General features: G+C 45.9%; 1 protein-coding gene across 1 annotated transcript; it reads left to right on the top strand.

The window, feature by feature from the left end:
- Nucleotides 1-986: 986 nt before the first annotated feature.
- Nucleotides 987-26,073, top strand: LOC124081782 (PRAME family member 5-like). The gene is made up of 5 exons (XM_046428135.2): nt 987-1,288; nt 1,882-2,005; nt 2,123-2,241; nt 23,497-23,793; nt 25,488-26,073. Exons 1-5 carry the CDS (start codon nt 987-989, stop codon nt 26,071-26,073), a joined length of 1,428 nt encoding a protein of 475 aa, XP_046284091.2.
- Nucleotides 26,074-26,347: the final 274 nt, after the last annotated feature.

The raw sequence follows: 26,347 nt of genomic DNA, 5'->3' as shown, positions 1-26,347 counted from the left end.
TACGTGACAATTGAGCCTCATCTCAGAGTTAGCATTTTCCATCTCTTACTTCCAAATGCTCTCAAATACTATATGTGGCTTTTAGCATTGGTTATATTTAAACTGTTCATGGTGGTACCTGTCTGTAATCCAGCTATTCAAGAAGCTGAGGCAGGAAGATCATGAGTTTGAGACTTATCTGGACAACTTAGTGAGATCCTGTCTCAAAATAAAACAGGGTTGGGAGCCGGGTGTGGTGAGTGAAGGGTGTCTGTAATCCCAGTGGCTTGGGAGGCTGTGGCAGAAGGATCACAATTTCAAAGCCAGCCATAGCAAATTAGCAAGACCCTAAGCAGCCTCAATATAAAAACTAAAAAGAGCTGAGGATGTGGTTCAGTGCTTAACTACCCTGAGTTCAATCTTTGGTCATCAAAAACAAACAGGGCTTAGGATGTAGCTCAGAGGTAAAGCACCCTGAGTTTAATCCTGTGCCACAAAGTGAATAAATAAGTAGATAAATACAAACCAAAAGGGGTAAGGGTGTAGCTCAGTGGTAAGCTACCCCTTGCTTCAATCCCTAGTATTGCCAAAAAAAGAAAAGTATAAGTAAGTAAGTAAATTAATTTAAAAATTGCTCATTTTAAAAATGAAAACCGATGACACCCACTTTAGTTATTTATTTACTGAAGCTAGGGATTGAACTCAGGGACACTCTACTACTGAGCTACATCCCCAACCCTATTTTATTTTTCATTTTGATACATGGTCTCACTAAGTTCTAGGCTGGCCTGGAATTTGTGATCCTCCTGCCTCAGTCTCCCAAACCATGGGGTTATAGGCCTGAACCACCAGGCCTGGATTGACACCCAGTGAGTGAAATTGGATCAATCGATTGCCAAAGCAGCCACTACAGCTGAGTTGTTTCCTCTGCATGGGTATAAGATAGAGCTGTGGAGCTTGGCTGTGAATGATGTGTTTGGGCGGGGCATTCCCCCAGGATCCTTTCCATGCAGACTCCAGAGGATGAGCAGCAGGCCCCACAAATGCTCCAGAAGTGGGCAGGGCGCAGCCTCCTGAAGGACAAGTCCAGGGCCATCCTAGCTCTGGAGGACCTGCCCATACAGCTCTTCCCACCACTCTTCATGGAGGCCTTCAGCGGGGGACACACTGAGGTCCTGAAGAAAATGGTGCAGGCCTGGCCCTTCACCTGCCTGCCCTTGGGGTCCCCGATGAGGAAGACAGAGCTGGATATGATCCGAGTGGCACTGGATGGGCTGGATATGCTGGCTGCCCAGCAGGATCGCCCCAGGTGAGGGGGACCCTGGAAGGGAATTCCCTGGGTGGCCAGGGAAGTGATGGCTGTGGGCAGGGAGAGTAGGTGCTGAAGTGTGCCCAACAGCATTCCTGTGCTGCCAGCAAGGAGGGTTGGAGAGGCCTTGGCCATGCTGAGCCCAACTTGGGAGGGGCTTCCAGATGTGGAGGGTGCTTGTGGCAGCTGCCTTGACCCCTGAAGGAGGTTGTGCCTGCCCCTCCCTCAGCTGGTACAGGTGGGGGCACCAGGCTGGATTGGAGGGGCAAGGGGTAGAAAAAAGTGAGACAGAAGGAAGAGGTGGAGCATGGGGCAGCAGCTGAGAGGTGAAGGAAGGAGCCTCAGGGCTGAGACTCTGCTGTCATCCCTGCAGGAGGTGGAAACTCCAGGTGATGGATGTGTGGAAGGTTCATGGGAACTTCTGGAGAATGTGGTCTGGAGCTGTGGTCGATGCCTGGTCACCAGGAGTCATGAAGGAGAGGCAAACAGTGATAGCCTCTCTAGACACAGGGCCCACTCTGCCCTTGAAGGTGTTAGTAAACCTGTGCTTTCAGCAAAGACCCCTGAATGCATTCCTCTCCTTCCTCTTTCAGTGGGTGGATGAGAGGAAGGGTCTTACAGCTGTGCTGTAAGAAGCTGCAGATGTGCTCTTTGCCCATTTATAGCATCAAGAGGATCTTGGAGAGATTGGATCTGGACTTTATCCAGCAAGCGGATGTGCAGTGTTCCTGGAGACTATCTACTTTTTCTACTTTTGCTACCTATTGGGGCCAGATGAGCAACATGAGGAAGCTCTTTTTCTCCCCTGTCTATGTGTCTGCCTATGCTTCCCAGGAGGAGAAAGATCAGTTGATGGATGATATTACCTCACAGTTTGCCAAGATGGACAGCCTCCAGAGGCTGTACCTGGATGGTTTCTTTCTCCTAGATGGCCGTCTGTGCCAGGTGCTCAGGTGAGGAAGCAGAGGGAACTTTCCTAGGAGATCAGAGAAAACTCTTTGTTACATGAAACTTCAGTAGGCACCTGCTGTGTGCCAGCCATGGTGACTTAACATTGATGGAGATGTTAGAAAGTCAATGAAGTGTTTGTTTCTACTCTGTCCTGAAGCCAGGTCTCACATAAAACCCACAGAGAAACAGAGTCCTAAACAGGGGTCCGTGGTCTGGGGAGCAGAACTCTGCTGAGGAGTCAGGTGGGGGGGAGAGGAGCTAGTGAGTGGAGGTAAGGTTCCTTCCCTGGGATGCCTGTCCAGCGAAGGTGGTGAGAAGCAGGATAGAGGACAGGGCGCTGGAGGAGGGAAGCCCATACACCTTCACCTTTCAACAGGGAAGCTCTGTGCTCTCCAGCATGGAGCAGAGGAGCTGCCTCCAATGTCCCCCTGGGGAAGGCTGCTCTGAGCTCTGGGTGGTGATTCTGGACTTGAGGGTGAGGAGCAGGGGTGGAGGGTACAGGGTGTGAGCCCTGCAGGAAGGCAACCCCAGTTTGTGTTGCTCCATCTTGCCTGGGTTTGTTATTTGTGCATGTCTCACACTGACCCCATCTGGCTACAGCTGTGGCTTTCTGCTTGGTAGTGAGGAGGGGCGCCTTAGAGATGATGGACCCACCTGGTCACTCAAGTGGGGGTGAAAGGCTCAGCATGAAACAGGGTGACATGAACGAGCAGATTCTGCAGCAGGCAGAGTCCTGGGTGGAGACCATCATCTGAAGGTCAGAGTGACCTTGGGCTTGGGCCAATTTGTCTTCTCCCACCTTGACATCACTCCTCAGAACTAAGTGCTTGATCTTTGCTTACACTCCTGAAGACCCCTCTGGAGACCCTCTCAATAACCAACTGCCAGCTCTCAGATCCAGACTGGAATGATCTGTCTGGGTCTCCAAACCTTGATCAGCTAACACACCTGATGCTGTGGGACAGCAAATTGACAAATTTCAGTCCTGCGCCCCTTATAATTCTGCTAGAGAATGCTGCAGCCACCCTTGAGAACCTAAACTTGCAGAACTGTGGGATCACACACTCCCAGCTCCAGGCCATCCTACCTGTCCTCAGGTGCTGCTCCCAGCTCAGGGTCTTGAGCTTCAATGGGAATGACATCTCCATGTTGGTCCTGAGCAACCTGCTCCTTCACACTTCCAGGATGACCCGGTTGAATCTAGAGAGGTACCCTGCCCCTCTGGAGAGTTACGATGCCCAGGGTGCCATCCACCCAGGGAGACTTTTCCAACTCATAGATGAGCTGATGGGGATATGAGGGATGTGAGAGAGCCAACGGATGTCCTTTTCTATACTAAACCCTGCCATAGATGTGGCAACTGGTTTATCTATAAACTGCACTCCAGTCTGTATTGCTGTTGGCTGCCTGCCTAGTGGGATGCATATATCAGAAAAGTTCTCCTGTGCACTTCAAAATAAAGGTAAGACACGAGTGTCTCTCCAAGGGGAACTAGAAACAGGATGCCAGGGCACTACTTAACACAAATGGGAACAGAAAAGCTGATGCAGGAGGCCTGGGTCACAGGGGCTTGGTTCCCATCGGGAGATGGGAGACTTGGGACCGATGGGGACATGTGCCTTAGGAGTCAGAAACAGGAATCTGAATTTCTGGAAGTAGATTTGTGCTGAGAGGTACACAGGGCATTACACCTGCATGGATGGTTGCAAACGAGCGACTTGGGGAACTTGCGGCAGAGCCTCTGCTGTCCTCCAAGGTTTTCAGCTTAAAGGTCAGGAAACTGACCCAGTGGCTGACCAGTGCTGATCAGTGACACTGGAGCCGACCTCATGGCATCACAATAATGCAGGGCCATTCTGAGTATACCCTCCATTCTTTACTTCTCTCTGAGTGCCATTCCTTCCGATGCATGTTGCTGTTCACTGGGGTTATGCACCTGTGATTGCCCACAGAAGTGAGAACACTAACCTGCTCTCCAAAGGAGTTTATCTGGGGATAATAGGAGACTTCCATCTGAATTACTCAGTTCATAGTGGACCACAGCTGTATCCACAAGGGCTGAGGTTCAGGGGAAAATAGTCTGAGTCTGTGTGTGTGTGTGTGTGTGTGTGTGTGTGTGTTGGGGATTGAACCCAAGGGTGCCCTACTATTGTCGAGAACTTCATAGAATACGACTTACAAATCCTTGTAAAATTTAACATCCAATCAGTCAAGAAACCTAAAGCAAGGTTGGACATGTACCCAAGAGTTAGGTGCAATAGATAAAATTATAAAAGCAAGATTTCCTGCAATTCCAAACCCAAGCACCTGTCATCTAATGGGCCTGCAGACTCCAAATGGTTCACAGCAGACACCTTCACTCTGCTGTCTCTGGTACCCAGGTGATAAGCAGAGCCAACATGGTTGCCTTCTGAAAAATCAGCAATAAACCCAGACTGGGAATCTACAAGTGTGCCCTGAAACCCTACATCACCCCTCTCTGGCATCATGCCAAGACCTCTCAACCATACAATGTCCTAGAAATGCCTCTCACTCAATTCGCAAATGATTTGTTTTATGGTCTCCTATGGCACAGGATTCTAAAATAGTTTTTCTTCACCTTTAACAGCAGGTGGCGAATGAGAGCCATAAGACCTCCTTGGATAAACTTGAGTTCTCTGCAGAAGAAGTCTATTACTGCCTGGAATGGTGGCAAATGCCTGTAATCCCAGCAGCTCAGGAGGCTGAGGCAGAGGGATTGCAGGTTCAAAGCCAGTCTCAGCAAAATGTGAGGCGCTAAGCAACTCAGTGAGACCCTGTCTCTAAATAAAATACAAAATAAGGCTGGGAATGTGGCTCAGTGGTTGAGTACCCCTGAGTGAAATCCTGGTACCCCCCACAAAAAAAGAGAAAGAAAGAAGAAGTCTATTGCTTAGGTTATGCTCTGATTATGCAGGAAATTTCCCTCTTACCTGAAGAAGAAAAGACATCCCAGGTCTCCCTAAACCCAGAACTGAGATAATTAAGAGGTTTCCTTTCCATCTCTAAGATTCAAATCCTCTGATATTGTAACCCAGCTTTTATACTTTCTCTCTAAAAGTATTTTTCAGTACTTGAGATAGAAACCTGAGGCTCTCTAACACTGAAATACAACCTCAGTCCTTTTAATAATTTTATTTTGAGTTAGGGTCAGTTGCCTGAGCTGCTCAACACAATGGCACAGAACTAAAATCCCAGCAACTCAGGAGGCTGAGGCAAGAGGATCATAAGTTCAAGGCCAGCTGCAACAATTTAGGGAGACCCTGCATCAAAAAATAAAAAGGGCTTGGAATGTGACTCAGTGGTAGTGCACCCCTGGGTTCCATCCCCAGCACCATAAATAAACAAATAAATTGCAGTTGCTGTACCCCGGCCACTGGCGATGTCAGAGAAGGAGATGCTGGAGAGTGACCGAGTGACCTCAGAGTCTGGTCCCCTGTTCAGTCCGGAAGGATGGACTCATCACCACAAACACAGAAGTAGAGGGCTAAACAGGGGTTTGTGGTCTGGGAAGTGGAACGCTGCTGGGAAGCCAGGTGGTGGGGAGAGGAGCTAGTGAGGTGGGTATGAGGTTCCTTCCCTGGGAGGCCTGTCTAGCAAAGGTGGTGAGCAGCGGGGTGGAGGGGAAGGCGCTGGAGGAGGGAAGCCCCCACACCTGCACCTTGCAACAGGGAAGCTCTGTGCTCTCCAGCAGGGAGCAGAGGAGCCACCTCCAATGCCCCCCTGGGGAAGGCTGCTCTGAGCCTCAGGTGGTCATTGGGAGTTGAGGGTGAGGAGCAGGGATGGAGGCCTTGCAGATGGTGGACCAACCTGGTGTAAGGCTCACCCTGAAATGGGTGATGTAAATGAACAGATTCTGCAACAGGCAGAATCCTGGGTGTTGACCATCATCGGAGGGTCAGGGTGACCTTGGGCTTGGGCCAATTTGTTTTCTCCCACCTTGACATCGCTCCTCAGAACTAACGGTCTGGTGTCTCCTTAGGCAACCCTTCCCACCAGACCCTCTCAATTACTAACTCCCTGTACTTGGAATCAGAGTTGAAGCATATGTCCCTGTGCCTGGGTATCAGTCAGCTGAAGCACATGGATCTTGATGGCATCAAAATTTAAATCCAGGTGTGGTAGTGAACACCTCTAATCCTAGTGGCTCAGGAGGCTGAGGCAGGAGGATCAAAAGTTCCAAACCAGCCCCAGTGACTTAGATCCTCAGCAACTTGGGAAGAGCCTGTCTCAAAATAAAAAGGGAAGTGGACTGTGGATGTAGGTCTGTGTTAGAACACCCCTGGGTTCAATTCCCAGTCCCCCTTCCTCCAAAAAACATCCAGTTTAAGTCCCATGCCCCTCCAAATTCTACAGAAAGTTGTAGCTACTCTGCAGACCCTGGAATCACAGGACTGTGAGGTCATGGACTCGCAGCTCCATGCCACCCTCCTTCCCTGAACTGATGCTCCCAGCTCACCATGTTCAGCTTCTATGGTGCCTCCCCACATCAGTCCTGGAGAACCACCTGCTGCACTCTGCCAGGCTGAGCCAGTTAAGCCTAGAGCCTGTGCACTGCCCCTCTGGAGACGAATCAGTGTCCTACTCTCCACGTTGGAGGTTTGTCCAGCTTTGTGTTAAGCTGATGGGGATACTGAGGGACATTAGGCATGTACCCTCTCCTGTGCTTACTGGGCAGACCGGTACCTTTTAACCTGGTGGAACTGGATGTTTCATGGCCCAGGTACCTGTCAAGAAGCAGCTGTGCCGCTACTGTGTGCCTTCCCAGTCGGGTGCATAGGAAAAGCTTTCCTCTGGGCACTTAGAAATGAAACTTAGCATGTAGCTGCAAATGTAGAGGACACAGAACCCTGGCTTCAGGGTAGCTGGGAAAAGACTGAGGTGAAGGATTCCCCCCTTCCTGGGGTGGGGAATAGGACTCGGGCTTCCTGCCCACTAGGTAAACACACTACCCCTGAGCCACATTCACAGCTCAGCAAGTTAGTCAGGCCCTCAGAAACTTAGTGAGAACCTGTCTGAAGAAAAATTGAAGGCTAGGGATATGGCTCAGTGGTAGAGCACCCCTGGGTTTCATTCCTAGTACCAAAAGTTTGTTTAAAAATAAAAATAAAAGGGCTGGGGATATAGATCAGTAGTAGAGAGCCTCTGGGTTCATTCCCCTGGACCACAAAAATGAATGAAAGATGAATAAATGGACTGGGCATGGTGACACATGACTGTAATCCCAGCAGCTCAGGAAGCTGAGGCAGGAGGATTCAAAATTCAGGTCCAGCCTCAGCAATTCAATGAGGCCCTAACCAATTTATCAAGACCTTGTCTCAAAATAAAAAATACAGAGGGCTAAGGATGTGGCTCAGTGATTAACCATCCTTGGGTTCAGTCCCCAATACCAAAAATGAATAAAAAAATAAAGTTTTAAGGAAAATTAGCATTCAGCAGCCAGAAGAGGATGGATTTGAGGAGCCCAAGACTGTTTACCTGCAGTGATCTCAAGATAAACTTTTCCAAGTAATAGATTTCACACGCCACCTGCTGGTAGCTCAGAACTCATGGCATGAGTTTTTATAAGCATAACTACCATTGACTATTTTTGAGTGGTATTTTTCAAAACCCAGTACTGTAAAATGATGTTTGCATATAAATATTTGTGCTGTGATTTTTTAAATAATGTTAATATTAATTGATTTCAAAACTGTAAGAGAAATTTAGTACTGGGTTAGCTTTTGGTATTGTAACCAAAATACCTGACATAAAGAACTTAAAACAGAGCTGGGCAGGGTGGCACACGCCTGTAATCCCAGTGGTTCAGGAGGCTAAGACAGGAGGATCACTACTTCAAAGCCAGCCTCAGTAAAAGTGAGGCACTAAGCAACTCAGTGAGACGCTGTCTCTAAAATACAAAATAGGGCTGTGGATGTGACTGGGTGGCTGAGTGCCCTTGAGTTGAATCCCTGGAACGACCAAAAAAAAATATAAAAAATAAATGGGCATGAAAGTGCTCACGTGTAAACCCAGGAGGTTGAGGCAGGAGGATCACAAGTTCCAGGCCAGCTTGGAACCTTAGTGAAATCCTGTCTCAAAATTTTAAAAATAAAATAAAAATGGACTGGGGAGTAGCTCAATGGTAGAGGAACCCCTGGTTCAATCTTTAGTACCAGGAAAGAAAAAAGGCAGAAGATTTCTTTTGGCTCACAGGTGGAGAGCCTCAGCCAGGGTTAGCCAGCTCCACTGTTCTGGCCCCTGAGTGAGGCAGAACAACATGGCCCAAAGGCCTAGTTGAGCAGAGCTGCTCAGCTCCTGGAAACCAGAAATCAGAGGAAGCAAGAAAGAGGTCAGCAACAAGACACAATGCCCCATGGGCCAGCTGCTCCAGGCACACCCTCCCTCTTACAGTTACAGCTCAGTACCTCCTCAAATTGTTAGCCCATCCAGTAGATTAAACAATGAGGCATTACAGCCCTAATCACTGCCTTAGCCCCACCTCTGACCTTGCAGCACTGGGGATCACTTTTTTTTTCAAAATGTGAGCTTTTAGGGGAACATTTCTAGATCCAAACCATAACAAGTACTTCCAAATACTACAATAGGATATTTAAAATAATTGTCTAACTTGATTTGCTCTCTCAAAGCAAACAAGACTTAAAAAAATAATCTTAGACATAAATGAGTGAGATTTATTTCTTTAAATAAGCATTCAGAATAGTAAAATATTAGCTGGGCATAGTGGCTCATGCCTGTCATCCCAGCAACTCGGGAGGCTGAGACAAAGAAGACCCCCAACTCCAATTTTAAATCAAATTAAAGCAAGCTTGTATTCTGGCCAGCTGGCACTGTCTCTCCTGAAACCCGTGGGTTAGAGGACAGTCCCCCAGCTCTCTAGAAACAAGGTTTTATAGCACAAAACATCGCAAAAGGTGGGGGATGGTCTTGGAAACTTACAGATTACAGGATTTTCACAAGCATAATACAAAGGAAAGTAGTAGGTTAATGATCTACATGGCTCAACATTTCAAGTTAGGGAGTAAATTTAGATCCCAACACCAAAATTTATGAGGCACCACTAAGGTTTCAGAGAGGGTTGTTACCTGGTCAGGAAAGCCAGGCATGAGTGAGTTCCAGGCACGGGCAGGCATTCCAAGCAAATTTAGAAATCACAGTAATTTATAGTAAAACAGAAATTACCTTTTCATGTCTTTGTGACAAGATGGCTCCCAACTTAAGATGGAATTAGGCTGGGCTCATCACCTTCCACTATCCCCTCTACCCTTGCCTGGATGTGCCTCTCTGCCATTATACTTCGGCATTTGGGGAAGCAAGGATTCCCTGGTAAACAGAAGGAGAAATCAACATTAGATCTGGAACCCTACCCCCCCTTTTTTTAACATAGACTGGATTTTGTTTGTTTGTTTGTTTTGTTTTAGAGTAGTTTTAAAACCACATCAAAACTGAGCAGAAGTTCCCAAATCCCTCTGCCTACCCAACCTCCCCCAGGACCAGCATCTCACACCAGAATGGTATGTATGCTACAATTCATGCCTCTGAGAAACTGATGTGACTCCATTTTTGAAAACAGCTTCTACCTCCAAGGCCTGTCCAGAGGGAGGGGGCATGACCCTTCTCCTTGGAAAAGCCCATTGAGCACTCCTAAGCACATACCTACCCTGCTAAGTTGTTTGTTTGCAAGTAACAGGAGAGATCTGCAGCACCAGGTGTACCTGACTCAGTTAGGCTAGGTGAGGACCCATAGCAACCCCCTAGCAACCACAAATCAGCATGAGAGAGGGAAAATACCTGGAATGCCAGATGACCCCCCAGTAGTCTTGGTGGTTGATAACATGTTGGGAAACCATGTAGTTTAGCACATACACCCCTCATGGATTAAACCAATCAGTTCAAAGGAATCCCCCTCTTGAACTAACCAATCACCCCTACCCAACTTGTTCCTGCCAGTGTTAAGAGTTAAGAGTTAAGAGTTGTTTGATTTTCCCACTGTGTGTGACGATTTGCTGTGTGATGTTGTAACACATAGAGTATCACCCAAAACTTATAAAATCTCACTGAACAAAGGACCAGAACTCATTCCTTGGGAAAGCTGCATTGGAAATGGTTGTGAGTCCAGGCTCGAGCTTGCAATAAAGACTCTTGTGTGACTGTGTCGGATTCAGCTCCTGGAGGTCTATTGGGGTTCCTCGAATCTGGCATTACACCTCTACTATGACACATCAGTGTTATGCAAAGTCCGTAGTTGACTCTGGTTCTAGAGTCTACACTTCTGGGGTTAGAAATGCCCAACGACATTGTATCCACCATTATAGAGTCATGCAGAATAATTCACAGCTTACAGTCCCTTGGTGCTACACCTGTTCAGCCCTCTCTCCCACCCAAACCTGGCAACCACTGGGATTTATCATGTGCCCCTGGTTTTCTGTCTTCAAGAATGTCTACAGTACACCACCCTTTGTTGGCCTCCATCCTTGGTGACTGCACTCCAGGTCCCCTGCATCTTTTCCCAGCTGTGTGGACCACTGTGTGTGTTTCCATTCCCAAACTGCAGGACATCTTGTGCCACTGAACAGAGCAGCTGGGGTCCCCACCCGACCCCTGGGGCAGCTTCACTTATGTGGTGAATACCTGGAGCTGTAGGGCTGGATCATGGGCTAAGGATGTTTTCCAATTGTTTACTGGACAATCTCACCTGATAGATGGAGCTGCCCCTTGAAGGGCAGAAGTTGTGTGTCCATATCCCTTGGAGCTGAGCATGGAACCTGAGGCTGTGATCACTACGTATGTGCATGTGTGAGTGTGTGTGTGTGTATGTGTGTGCACATGTGTGTGTGTGTGTGTGTGTGTATGAAAGTCCAGCAATCCTAAGGGGCCCATGTGGGCAACCTTCACTCGGTTTTTGTATGTTCTTTCCCCACATAATGCACAACCACATTCTCCCTGTAGAAAGTCCAGTAATGCAGACACCTTCCCTGGCTTTGCCCTTCATCCTGTTTCCAAGCATGGGTACCTCTTAGCTTCTCAATGTCTTCTCCCTGTTTTTAGCTCTCTCTCTCTCTCTCTCTCTCTCTCTTTATTCTTGTTTCATCTTCTCTCATAGATCATTTTTGCCAATTTAGAAACAATTTTCCATTGAAAACAAGAAAGAAAATAATAAGAAAGAAAAACCTTTCTGGCTCTCCACACCTCACCCCACCCAGCCACCAATTCATTCCTGCCTAGGGGACCTTCTTAGCATTCCCTTCTCTCTCTCTGAATCTCCCATATATTTTTTGTGGGGTGGGAGGATATTTGGGATTTAACCCAGGGGCAGGTAACCACTGAGCCATGTCCCCAGCCCTTTTTATGTTTTATTTTGAGACAGGGTCTCACTAAGTGGCTGAGGCTGATTTTGAACCTGTGGTCCTCCTGCCTCAGTCTCCTGTAGCTGGGGTTAACAGGTATGCACCATCATACCTGGCAGACAAATATTTTTCCCTGTGTCAATTGAGATGATTTTTTTTGCTTTATTCCATTGATATGGTTAATCAATAAAATTGTTATTCAAATACGAAAGGAGATTTGCATTCCAGGTTTATTCCAAATGTTAAACCAATCTTGCATTCCTGATGGATTTTCAACCCTAACCAATCTTGTTTGGTATTGGTCCATATACTGCCAGAGGCAATTTCTTTCTTCCCCTTCCTTCCTTCCTTCCTTCCTTCCTTCCTTCCTCCTCACATACCCTCCATTTCTTTCTTTTTTCCTCTTTTTTCTCTTTTCTTTTCCTCACCCTCTTTTTCTTTCTTTCTTCCTTCTCTCTCTCCCTCCCTCTCTCCCTCATTTCCTTCCTTCCTTCCTTTTTCCCCCTGTATGAAGGATTGAACTCAGGAGTTCTCTGTCACCAAGCTACATCTCTGACCTTTTTATCTTTTCTTTTTTTCTTCTGAGACAGGGTCTCACTAAGCTGCTGAGGCTAGCCTGGATTTGTGATCTCCTGGCAGCTTCTCTGAGTTGCTGGGGTTACAGGGGTGAGCCACCTTGCCTGGCTGTCGGAGGCAAATTTACCCAGACCTCAAAGTCAGAAAAAAAATGTCAACTTAACTTAAGAGGTTCTGCTAACACCAGAAACCTGCACTGGGACACCCAGGCTTATCTCAATGCTGGCAGGCTCCCAGCAAGAAATCCAAATGTGAATCTGAAGGTTCTTCTGGAATCTGTAAAGCCCCCTAACTCACCACTTTCCCCAGAACTAACACAAGTGAAATATTTAATGCTTGAACCCAGCTTTCTTCTTCAGTGATAAATAAAACTAGTTCCAGAGATTTTCTCTCCTCTGGAGATAGCCTGCACTCTGCCTTGAGCGAGTATTCCTTGCTTTAACCCCAAAGGCATATTCCTTGAGTTTGCACCACTGTCCCTAGAATTTGTATCTACTTTACCAAATAAACCTCTCTCTGTGGCTTAGGGAAAAAAAAGTGCCAGAGCCAAGTGTGGTGGCAGATACCTATAACACTGGCCACGTTGGAGGCTGACGAAGGAGGACTGCAAATTCAAGGCTGACCTCACCAATTTTTCATGGCCCTTAGCAATTTGGCCAGAACTTGTATCAAAATAAAAGAAAGAACTGGGGAGGTAGTTAAGTGTTAAAGCATCACTGGGTTCCATCACCAGAATTTAAAAAGGGTGGGGAGAACGAAGATGGCAGGCTAGAGGAAGGCAGAATTCTGTGTCGGTCCATGATCCAGATCTCACCTAGTTGGAATACTGCATTTCAGAGAGTGTTTGAGGACTCTTAAACAGCTGCTTTCCACAGAAATCACCAGGGCTGTGACCCTGCAAAGGGCTCTGGGCCTCAGCATTGGAGCAGGAATGAAGAAAAAAAAAGAAGTGGCCTATGTACACAATGAAATTTTACTCAACAATAAAAGAGAATAAAATTATGGCATTTGCAGGTAAATGGATGGCATTGGAGAAGATAATGCTATGTGAAGTTAGCCAATCCCCCCAAAACAAATGCCATTCTAATATTTTCTCTGATATAAGGTGACTGACTTATAGTGGGGCAGGGAGGGGGAGCTTGGGAGGAATAGATGAACTCTAGATAGGGCAGAGGGTCAGGAGGGGAAGGGAAGGGGCAGGGGATTAGCAAGGATGGTGGAATGAGATGGACTTCATTATCCAAAGTACATATATAAAGACACAAATTGGCATGAACATAATCTATATACAACCAGAGATATGAAAAAAAATGTGCTATATATGTGTAATAAGAATTGTAATGCATTCTACTGTCATTTATTTTTCAAAAGTCAATTAAAATAAAAGAAGAAAAATGGGTGGGGGGTGGGGAAGCAGAGCCAAACTAAAAAAGCCTGATTGCAAATGCCAGTACCATAAGTAAGTAAATAAATGAATCTAGTTATCATAAAGTTTTAAAAAGTAGTTACTATCATATAATATATATTAAAAACAGTTTTTGCCAGGTGCTGTGTCTTATGCCTATAATCCCATCAATTGGGAGGCTGAGGCAGGAAGATCACAAAAAAAGATCATCCTTACCTCAGTAATTTTTCAAGGCTCTGAGCAACTTAGTGAGACCCTGTCTCAAAATTAAAAAAATAAATAAATAAAAGGGCTAGGGATGTAGCTCAGTGGTAAAGCAGCTCTGGGTTCAAACTCTGGTACCAAAAATAAATAAATAAATAAACAATGGTTTTTGTGGGTCTTGGTGGTGAATGCCTATAATCCCAGCTACAGAGGCTATGGCAGGAGGATCACAAGTTCAAAGCCAGCCTCAACAAAAGTGAGGCACTAGCAACTCAGTGAGACCCTGTCTCTAAATAAAATACAAAATAGGGCTGGGTATGGGGCTCAGTGGCTGTGTGTCCCTGAGTTTAATCCTCAGTAGCCCCACCCCTGCAAAAAAAGAACAGGCCAGTTTGGGCAACTCAGTGAGATCTCTTGTCTCAAAATAAAAACTGAGAAGAGCTGGGGATGTGACTCGGTGTTAGAACACCCTGGGGTTCAGTCCCCGGTAGTGCAAACAACAAATCAGAACCAAACAAAGATGAAACCAATTTGTTCTTATACTGTATTTTATGAAGTTGTTTTTAAAAGCTCAAACAGAATTGAATATCTGAGAGAAGGCTTGAGACTCTCGGGAGCAATTATCATAGACCTTTCTCACTGTTTTATTACTTAGAGCCAGTACCACTGGTTGGGGAGGGTTTTTTTCTTTCTTTCTTTCTTTTTGCTAAAATGTTTCATATTCAATGTACCTGAGCATGCCTCCTGCTTGACCTGCTTCCAGAATGTTCTCATCCAAAGTCTTCAATCTCCCCTAACTAGGGCAAAACCTGTGAGGGAGATCTAGATGAGCTGCACAGGGGAAGCCACCATGATCTCAGCATCTGGGGACATGGCACCCTGTGTGTGAAGTCGAGTCCACTGTGGAAAGACATTGGTCTTCAAAAGCAGGCTGGGAAGGGGAGGGAGGGGAGGGAGGGGTCCAGGGGGTAGGAATGATGGTGGAATGAGTCAGACACCATTACCCCAAGTACATGTATAATACAGGAATGGTGTGAAAATACTCTGTGTACAATCAGTGTCTTGAAAAATTGCACTCTATATGTGTAATATGAAATGACTGCCATTGTGTATGACAAAATAGAATAAAAAATAATAAATAAATGAACTAGGGATTCCCTCATTATTTTCAAAAATTGTTCATAACATTAGCTTATTTAGAGAGTCTGCTGGGATTATGAGAGTCTGTACCTCAAGGTACAATTGACTGATATTTTTTTTATGACTAGACTCAGGTTAAGTATGTACAAACAAACAAAAAAAGGCAGATCCAGGAGAAAACAGCAGGAGCAGCAGAGGTTGCGGCTCTTCAGAGGAAAATAAATGCTTAAAAGGAACATGCAGCAAGAGCTCTGTGCCACCTGGCAGGACACAGCTGTGGATACACCTCTGGTGGACAATGTGGGCTGGCACTGTGAAGGTCCACACGGGTTGCCTGGGGACTGGGGTGCACTAGAGATTCCCAGAACTGGTAGTAAAGTGGATGCCAGCCCCAGAGGCCGACTGGAGCACCCAGGTGTTTTATGTAGTTCACTCAGGCCATAAATTGTGACCCATAGTTCCTGGACTCCACCCAGGTCCCCTGAGCATTTTAATAATACTCTGGATTCTCTTCCAGCAGTGTGATCTGTGTTGAGTAACTTGGGCTCAATAGTAGTTCTTGCTTTCTTTATTTTATTCTATTCAACAGAAAGAAACTTGTACCCTAATTGATGAAAAGTGATGTTTTCCTGTTAACAAAGCACTACCACCCTCAATTTTCTTTCTTTCTTCTTCTTTTTTCTTTTTTTTTTTTGTACCAGGAATTGAACTCAGGGGCACTCAACAACTGAGCCACATTCCCAGCCCTGTTTTGTATTTTATTTAGAGACAGGGTCTCACTGACTTGCTTATCGCAACAGTATCTTTGCTGTTGCCAAAGATGGCTTTGAACCCACGATCCTCCTGCCTCAGCCTCCTGAGCCGCTGGGATTACAGGTGTGTGCCACCATGCTCAGCTTTTATTTTTTATTTTAAGACAGGGTCTTGCTAAGTTGCTGAGGGCCTCGTTAAGTTGCTGAGGCTTCCCCAGGACTTGTGATCTTCTTGCCTCAGCCTCTCCTGTCTCTGTGATAACAGGCGTGTGCCACCATGCCTGGCATCACCCCAAATTTAAACACCTTGAAGAACAAACACAAGGTTTTGATCAGATAAGCAGGCCTCCACCATTGATTTATTAGTTGGTTAAATCGTGTCATTTTTTTTAAATATATAAATTATATTTATTTTGGATATTTTTTTTCTTTTGTGGTATTATGGATTGAACCTAGGGGGCTTGACTGCTCAGCCACCTTCCCAGCCCTTTTTATTTTATTTTGAGACAGGCTCTCACTACATTGCTTAGGGCTTTGCTAAATTGCCCAGGCTGTGATCCTCCTGCTCAACTTCCCCAATTGCTGGGATTATGAGTGTGTGCCATTGCACCTGGCCAGAAAATATCTTTCAATATGGAGTTCCCCAGTTCATGGATTGCTTTTTAGTCAAATAAACTTTCATCTTGTAAATGCATTAGATTTTAATATTTAACATTATGGCTTTAGTAATGTTTCTTTTTTGAAACAAGAAAAGAGTGTTAATTAGAATAAAATAAAATACCCATATTGGGTGGGGATGTAGCTCTATGGTAGAGGAGTTGCTCACTGCAAAATAACTGGGCCTGATGGTGCACACCTCCCTGTAGTCCCGGCCACTTCGGAGACTGAGGCAGGAGGATCACACACTCAATGCCAGCCTTGGCAACTTAGTGAGAGCTTTTCTCAAGTAAAATTAAAAAGGGTTGGGGATATAGCTCAGAGGTAGAGCACCCCTAGGTTCCACAAAAAACAGTACCACAAAAACCCCCAAAGGCAGCAAGAGGAGAGCTTGAAGTAGACTGAGAGTTTCAAAGTTATTTTCCCTGTAAGGAGGGGCCGGGGAAGTGGAGCAAGAGAAAAATCACAGATTGGTTAACCCCAGACTACTTCAAGTCACTTTTTTAGGGATTAAAAGATGAAGTCTCATACTCCCATGCCCTAGACACCTCTTTTTCCTGTAGTTAAAGGGAATTAAAGGTGTAAGGGTTTTCATACTTCTGCTTTTCTTAAAGCAATGGAGGTTTTCTAATTGTGTTTTATTATTTTCTGTTTATTTAGTTACAGTGCTGGAGATTCAATCCAGGAGTGCTCCACCATTGAGCTCTCTATCCCCAGGCTTTAAAAACAAAATTGTTTGGAGACAGGGTCTCCCTACATTGCCCAGGCTGGCCTCAAACTTGATATCCCCCTGTCACAGTCCTCATCCTGGACACCAATCTAATAACAAAGACAAGGTCTTGAGAAAAAAGAAAAAGAAGGTGTATTGCTGTGATTTCACGTATTCACAGGAAAGGGGTAGGGGATAGAGGTGATTCAGAGAAAAGGAGATTAAGGAGGAGAGATCAGGAAGAAGAAGATCAGGGAGAAGTTTAGGGAAAAATAAAAAAAAAAAAAATATATATATATATATATATATATATATATATATATATACACGTTTCAACGCCCCATGGGCTATATATAGTCAAAGCATCAAGTGAACCCCTGTTGCACTCTTTATAATTATATAATTAATGTGGCTACTTTGTGTCCTTCCCATATTTTCAAATAGAGACAGATGCAGTGGTGCACATCTCTAATCCCAGCAAATTGGGAGACTGAGGCAGGAGAATTGCAAATTCAAAGTCAGCAATTTAGGAAAACCCTGTCTCAAAAGAAAACAAACAAACAAAAAACAAACAAAGGGCTGGGGATGTATCTCAGTGGTACAGCACCTGTGGATTCAATCCCCAGTACCAAAAATAAAAACAAAACAAACAAACAACAAAAAAGAATGAAAGGAAGGAAGGAAGTAAGGAAGGAAAGAAGGAAGGAAGAATATTAAACTGAAGTCAGGCATGGTAGCCCAGTCCTATAATTCCAACTGCTCCCCCATGGCTAAGCAGAAGGATTCCAAGAACACTGCCAGCATGAGCAACATTGTGAGGCCCCTATCTCAAAACAAATTAAACTTAATAATAATTGAATTATTTAAATGTGTGCATACACATGTGCTCCATTTTTTTGTGTGTGTGATTCTAAACAGACTGAGTTTTCAGAAATTCTTTTTAATTTTAAGTATCTTTACATCTAGAATCAAGTGAAACAATTTAAATACTGGACTTAGTTTTCTTCCATCTGATAGGGCTTCATGAAACAAGTTAATCTAGTTATAATAAACATTAAATATTTCTGAGTGAGGTAGATATGGTAAAAAGAGTAGTTTGTTGGTCAGGCACAGTGGCACATACCTATAATCCTAGTGACTTGGGAGGCTTAGGCAGGAGGATGGCAGGTTTGAGGCCAGCCTGGGCAAGTTAGACTCTGTTTCAAAATAAAAAAAAATAAAAGGGCTATGAATGTAGCTCAATGGTAGAGCATCCCTGGATTAAACTCTAATAAAACACACACACACACACACACACACACACACACACACACACACACACTGATTTATTTATCCATATTCTTCAGTTTCTGCCCTGCAATAGGTGGATTCAATCCCTAGTACCAAAAATAAAAACAAACAAACAAACAAACAAGAAGAAGGAAGGAAGGAAGGAAGGAAGGAAGGAAGGAAGGAAGGAAGGAAGGAAGGAAGGAAATCTGTACAGTAATGAAGTAGGAAACTAAATGTTCCCAGGAAGCTGTGTTTCCAAAATGAGTGTGGAGGACCAGAGGGCTGCTGCTCTCTGAGTTTGGGCAACACAGCAGTGGTCATCAGTTTTTAAGAGTAGCCCTCACAATCCACAGAATTCTATCACAGAATATATCATAAAGTTATGTGGCTTTGGGGGAGGTACGGGGGATCAAAACCAGGACAGCACACTTGCAAAGCACATGCTCTATCACTGAGCTATACCCACAGCACAAAATACTTCATGATTTTTGTCAAAACTTATGAGACAAAGCCGGGCATGGTATCACACACCTATAATCCCAGCTTCTTAGGGGACTGAGGCAGGAGGATCATAGGTTCAAGGCCAGCCCCAGAAATTTAGCAAGACCCTAAGCAATGTTCTGAGACCATGTCTCAAAATTAAAAAAAAATAAAAAGAAAAAGAACTGGGAACATGGCTCATTGGTAAAGCACCCCTGGGTTCAATCCCCAGGATACATTAAGAAAAAAAAAAAAGATAGTATTTTTGCTAGAATTTTTTTTTTTTTTTGTACCAGGGATTGAGCCCAAGGTTTTACATGCACTAGGCAAACACTGTTCCACTGAGCTCTTCCCTTTCCCTGTTATTGATTTTTTTTTGTACTGGGAATTGAACTCAGGGGCACTTAATCACTGAGCCACATCCCCAGCCCTTTTTATTTTTTTATTTTTAAGGCAGGGTCTCACTGAGTTGCTTAGGGCCTCTCTAAATGGCTGAGGCTGGCTTTGAACTTTCTATCCTCTTGCCTCAGCCTCCTAAGCTGCTAGGATTACACACATGTGCCACTATGCCTGGCTCCTATTGTTGAATTTTTGATTGCACAAAAAGACATAATGATTAAAACTTTCGTGCCATTGACACAGGCCTGTTTGGGAATTCAGGTTTTGCCTTCTTTCTCTTCTGATTTTTACAAAGGTCATATATCAACTTAATTTCTATTTGAGTGTTAATATGGGTTACTGCATTTTGATTTTCAGTCTAGTCTGTTAGAGCCTAGAGCATAAAATAGTCCAAAATAGCCATATAACTATTATCATATAACACATCATATAACTCTTATCTGACATGCTTTTATTTATACCGAGAATTTAAACCAGGGGCCCTTGACCACTGAACTTCATCCCCAGTCTTTTTTTTTTTTTTGGCGGGGGTTCCATGGATTGAAATCAGGGGCACTCAACGACTGAGCCACATCCCCAGCCCTATTTTTGTATCTTATTTAGAGATATGGTTCCAGTGATTGCTAAGTGCCTCACCATTGCTGAGGCTGGCTTTGAACTCAAGATACTCCTGTCTCAGCCACCTGAGCCGCTGAAATCATAGGTGTGCACCACTGTGCCTGGCTTCCCCAGTCCTTTTTATTTTTAAACAGGGACTTGATATGCTGCTGATGGTCTTACTAAATTCAAGTGCTGAGGCAGGCTCAAACTTGCAATCCCCCTGCCTCAGCCTCCCCAGTTTCTTGGACTACAGACCTGTACCACCATGCCTCACTATTATCTAACACTCTTTAAAATGTCATTGTTCCTTAGACTTTGCTTTTCTAGGATAAAGAACTCTGGCACTGTGTGGGGCTCAGCATTGCCTGGGAAATGCCTCTGTAGGAAGAACTCTGACACTGAAAGGCTCCAGGTGGTGGCTGCCATGATGAGAGGGACCCACACTTTGACCTACATTTCTTGCTCCCCAACATCCTGAGAGGTACCCACAGCTTCCACCATCAGTGGCTTCAGATATGGAAAAGTGGCCTTCCCAGGGCTGGTAGTCAAATCTTCTCTGTGGTCTCAAATCCCAGCTCATATTTGGTGAAAGTATTCTCAACCAGTTTGCTGAGCCGATCCCCCTGAAACATCCTTTACCTTGTACGGGAACAAAAGACTGATTCTCCCTCCTTGTCCTCAAGGGTAGCAAGAGGTTTTAGGAGTCTCTCTTGTGTCTCTAGCAACTCTTTTCCAATTTCTTTTCTACTGAGCCACTTTTTGTATTTTATTTTGATACAGGGTCTTGTTGAGTTGCTCAGGGCCTTGCTAAATTGCTGAGGTCAGCCTTGAACTTGCAATCCTCCTGCCTCAGCCTCCGGAGCTACTGGGATTAGAGGTGTGTGATGCCACACCCGGTTTCATAAAGCATTTTTGATTTTGAGATGGGTTCTCACCCTGCTGACCAGGCTAGCCTGGAGCTCCTCGCTTTAGGGATTGACCTCTTTCAGCCTCTGGGGCTGCTGGCATAGTAGATGGGATTAAAGAAGTGAGCCATCACACATAAGAGATTTTAACTCTAGAACATGTTCACAATGTTAGTGTGGCCATGGAACCCTGAACAAAGAGCTTTCAGGTGTTTCTCTGTCCAACATCAGATTAAGTCCATTGGTGTCTCATGCTCAGAACTGATGGTGACCCTGTGAATGAAACTCTGTGAAAGAAATCCATGAGACGATCTGCACCCCACCCAGAATCCCTTCCCCTTCCTGCCTGGAGATCTGCTAAAACCAATCAATAAGCTGAAAATCCAACCAGGTTTAATTGGATGAGATTCAATAATCTAGTCAGATATGAGCTTCCAATTAGAAGGGAGGGGTTTGGAGAGGAGGAATAAAAGCTTCAGACCAGCCAGAGAAGGTTCCAGAGAATCCTGGACCAAGAGTCACTGCCTGAATCTGTTGACACTTGGAGAGCCATATCATTCCATCCAGACGTGCAGATAGGGTAAGTGACAGCCCTCCCTAAGGATGTGCCACCCTGTCTACCCACAGCCAGTCTGCTCTGGTGACTGGTGACTGCATCCCAGGTTGCCACTGCTGCCTCTGCTGCTTCTTTAGGGATTGAACCCAAGGATGCTTTACCACTGAGCCTCATCTCCACAGACCTGTTTTTTTTTTTTTTTTTTTAAATCAGGGTCTACCTAAGTTGGTCAACATCTTGCTAAGGTTCTGTGGCTGACCTGCAACTTGACTTTTTTTGGACTGGGGATTGAACTCATGGCTGCTTAACAAATGAGTTATATCTCCAGCACCTTTTACATGTTTTTTTTTTTTTTTTTGGACACAGGGCCTCAGTAAGTTGCCTAGAATCTCCCTAAATTGCTAAGGCTGGCCTTAAACTTTTGATGCTCCTGCCTCATCCTCCTAAATTGCTGGGATTACCAGCATGCACCACTGCACCCAACAATTTTTTTTTCTTTTTTGGGCACCAGGGATTGAACTCAGGGGCACTCAACCATTTGAGCCACACTCCCAGCCCTATTTTTGTATTTTATTTAGAGACAGGGTCTCACTAAGTTGTTTAGACAGAGTCTCACTGAGTTGCTTAGTGCCTCACCATTGTTGAGGCTGACATTCATGATCCTCCTGTCTTAGCCTCCCAAGCTGCTGGGATTACAGGCATGTGCCACTGCGCCTGGCCCAGTCCAAACTTTTTAAGTGAGACCTATCTATTTGATTTTGATTTTCTTGACAATTTGCATATGTAGTCTATACTCTTCTAAATGACAGTTAATGGAATTTTTGGTATTGTGATTTTACAAGTTATTTTATATTTAGAGCTTAAAACAGGGTGAGGGTGTGCTCAGTGTTAGAGGACTTGCCTAGTATGAGGACCTGGGTTCAAACCCCATGACCACAAAACAAAGGAATATGTGCTCATATATGTGATGTATACATTTTTATATCAGTGTTTTATTACTTGATTTTGGTGTCACGGTTTGGATAGGATGTATTCTCCCAAAGGTTCAAGTGTTAATGTAAGGGGTGAGAGGATTGGGTTATAAGATCCATAATTAGTACATTCATCTATTTAACAGATTTGATAGGACTACATCCTGGGTGATAAACTCTAGGCAGCTGAGGTGTGGCTGGAGGAAATAGCCACAAGGGATATAGTGAAAGCATCCCGTGAACCCCTGTTAAAGTTTCTTGGCACCATGCCCACTACTTCAGGCTGCCCTGTACTGATCAGCTTTTCTGAGGCTCTGTTCGGTCATGTTCTTCTGCCTCTTGAGCAATGGAGCTGGCTGTCCATGGAATGAACCTCTGAAACCAGGAACCCCAAATAAACTTCCTCTAAGTTCAGCAAAAAAAGTTCTGATTTTCATTTTTGTGGTCCAATGGGATCTAACCCAAGGCTATATGTGGGCTCAGTAACCTCCTATATCACTGAGCTACCACCCTCAGCACAGCCCTAAGGTATAGCTATATCTAGATTTACATCTGTACATGTCCACATATGTATATGGTATTGTGTGTGTATGTGTGGTACAGGGAATTGAACCCAGGGCCTCACATGCTCGGCAAGCTTGATACCACTGAACCACATCTTGAGCTTTGGACAAGGTTTTGCTCAGTTTCCCAGTCTGCCCTTGAACTTGAGGTTCTCATTTTTTAAAAAAATATTTTTGGTAATGGGGATTGAACTAAGGGTCGTTTACCACTTAGCCACATTCCAGCCCTTTTAATGTTTTATTCTGATTTGGTCTCTCATGAGGGCCTTGGATCTTGTTAAGTTGCTGAGGCTGGACTTGAACTTGTAGTCCTCCTCAGTGTCCCAAGTTGCTAGAATTACAGGCTTGTGTCACCAGGCTGGGCATTGGCCCTGTGTCATTTCTATTCTCTTTAAGGGGGTCCTACATGAGGTTTAGGTTTGGGATCAGTGGTAAGGCACTTGCCTGGCATGCATTCAGCCCTTGGTTCACTCCCCAGGATCTCAAAAGTGAGGATGAGTCACCTGTCCATAATGGGACTGGTGAGCCTTCAGACTGCTTAATAACCAGTGGGATTAGAGTTGGGAGGACCAGAGGTGGAAACTGGATACTGGGGATTTGATCCCCACCACCACAGCGCTGTGGCTTACCAGGATTTGGACCTCAACTGGTTAAGGAGGGGTTTTTCAGGCTTGGCCTGAAAGGGTGCCTCTGTTCCCTGCAGATTCAACAGGATGAGCATCAGGACCATACCCACACTCCAGGACCTGGTGATACAGAACATACTGCGCAACAAGGCCTTGCCCATCCCCAATCTGGAGTACCTTCCCAGGGTGCCTACCCTGCAGTTGTACAAGGAGGCTATAATGGGGGGTCACATGGAGATGGTAAAGAAAATGGTGCTGTCCTGCCCCTTGCCCTGTCTGCCTGTGGAGTACCTGCTGAAGACAAGAGATGTGAAGGCCTTAAAAACCCTACTGAATGGGCTAGACTTGCTGATTTCCCAGAACATTTACCCCAGGTGAGGGGGGCCCAGGAAGAGACAGCTGAGGGAAGCAGGACAGGGTGAAGGGTGGACCAGGTGATGCCAGGGAGGAGGCTGCTCTGCCCCCTCCACAGGAAGGGTCCCTGGCTGGATTCAAGGGGAAAGAGCATGGAGAAACATAGGAGAGCAGAGGAGTAGCCACCCAGAACAAGGGGTTCACTGGGGTCTAACGCACAGGTTGGAGGTCGGGCAAGTCTTTGTATATTTTTCGAACCTCCTTCCCATTTTCTCCATAGGAAATGGAAACTGAAAGCAATCAATTTTCGGGAAGTGAATCAGGACAGCCACAATGAGTGGTCCAGAGCCCCACTGGGTGCCTGCTCACAAGAGGCCATGTCTCCAAAGGAAAGAGAGAAATGTAGCCAAAGAGCAGCGAAGCCACACTTGAAGATCTTCATAGATTTCGATCTGGACAAAGTCTTCCAAAGATTCCTTGGCAGCCTCAGGGAGTGGGTGGAGGAGAGATAGGGGGTGGTCCGTATATACTGCGAGAAGCTGCAGATCGGGGGTTTCTACTTGAAACTCTCTAAATTCCTGAGGACGTTGCCATTGTACTACGTGCAGGAACTGGAGGTGAATGCTCAGCACTGGACTCGAGAAATAATGGAACATTTTTGTTTTTGCCTGATCGAGATGAGGAACCTTCGCGTCCTCCATCTCTCCGACTTGAGCCCACAGGCCTTCACCAGCCACTTGGTAAACAGGTGGTTTTCCCATAGATTCAGCCTTCAACTGCGGAATTTGAAAAAACTCCACGAGCTCTATGTGACCAACGTCTTCTTCCTCTAAGGAGCGCTGCACAAAATCCTCCTGTAAGCACGAGGGGTGCGCATTGCCGCAAAAGCCATTTTTGCTTACCGAGCATTAAAAGGGCTTGTGCCCCGGCCACTGGCCATATCAGGGAAGGAGATGCTGGAGAGTGACCGAGTGACCTCCGGGTCTGGTCCCCTGCTCAGTCCTAAAGGAGGGTCTCATCACCACCCACACAGAAGCAGAGGGCTAAACCGTGGTGCATGTTCTGGGAAGTGCCACCATGCTGGGAAGCCAGCTGGGGGGGAAAGGAGCTAGTGAGGGTGGGTGAGGTTCCTTCCCTGGGAGGCCTGTCCAGCGAAGGAGGTGGGAGATGGGGTAGAGGAGATGGCGTTGGAGGAGGGAAGCCCCCACACCTGCACCTTGCAACAGGGAAGCTCTGTGCTCTCCAGCAGGGAGCAGAGGAGCCGCCCCCAATTCCCCCCCTTGGGAAGGCTGCTCTGAGCCTCAGGTGGTGATTCTGGAGTTGAGGGTGAGGAGGAGGGATGGAGGGTACAGGGTGTGAGCTTCACAGGTGGATAACCCCGGTTGGTTTTCTTCATCTTGCCTGGATTTGTTCTTCATACATGACTCCCCCTGACCTCCTGTTGCCAGAGCTGTGGCCTTGGGCTTGGCAGTGAGGGGAGGAGCCTTAGAGATGATGGACTCACCTGGTCACTCAAGTGGTGGTGAAAGGCTCACCCTGAAATTGGGTGATGTTTAGGAGCAGATTCTGCAACCCACAGTGTCCTGGGGGTCCACCATCATCAGAAGGACAGGGCAACCTTGGGTTTGAGATTAACCAGTTCTCTTCTACCATTTCCCAATATATCCACTTGGTGCCTTCATTCACCAGAAGTAACTCTTTGCTTTCTCTCCAGGAGTCAGACCCCCTTGAAAACACTTTCGCTGAGAGGTTGTCCGCTCAAGGAGAAGGATTTAAAGCATCTGTCCATGTGTCCGAGCACTGATCAACTGAAGTATCTGGATCTCAGCTCTTTTTCCATGAAATATATGAGTCCTGAGCCCTTCCGGGTACTGCTGGAGAAGGTGGCACCCACCCTTGAGACCCTGGTTTTAGAGTTTTGTGAGATAACAGAGTCCCTGCTAAATGCCATCTCACCAGCCCTGGGTCACTGTTCCCAGGTCAAAACCTTCAGTTTCTGTGGGAACCAAATCCCCCTGAATGCTCTTAAGAACCTGCTGAGCCACACCGGCTGCCTGCCGCTGGAACAAGCAAAGTACCCTGCCCCTCTGGAGAGCTTTGATGAAATCCTCTGGGGTTTCTGGACTGAGATCAACCACATGAAATTTGACCAGGTTCGGAAGGAGTTGATGCAGCTGGTGAAGGACATCAGGCCTGTCCACGACATCCAGATTTATACTTATGATTGTGTTCTTCACCTCAAACATACGGATTTTATTGCCGGAAACCCAGTGGCAATTCGGAAGACAGGGGATTATTGACATGCACATCACATTAGCTTTCTTGGGCTTGGGGTGAGGCTCAGTTAGAGTGCACACTGCAGGCATGAGGCCGTGAGTTTGGTCTCCAGAACCTCAAGAAATGTTTCTTGGACTCAAACGCGAGAGGTTTGTCGCATGGAGGGTAACACTGCTTATTAAGCAAATCGCCCCGCGGCTAGAGTCTGCAAGGCGCGCTGGGATAGAGACGCAGGGTTACAGCGCTGCAGTTTCTGCCAGACGCGCAAGCACCGCACTCAGGGCTGAATTCTGGGTT

Source organism: Marmota monax, unplaced genomic scaffold, assembly GCF_021218885.2.
Source record: "Marmota monax isolate L192 unplaced genomic scaffold, Marmota_monax_Labrador192_F-V1.1 WCK01_AAM20220418_F8-fsc01316, whole genome shotgun sequence".
NCBI classification, from domain to species: Eukaryota; Metazoa; Chordata; class Mammalia; order Rodentia; family Sciuridae; genus Marmota; species Marmota monax.
Note: the sequence above shows the minus strand (reverse complement) of the source record. Positions and strands in the feature narration are given on the sequence as shown.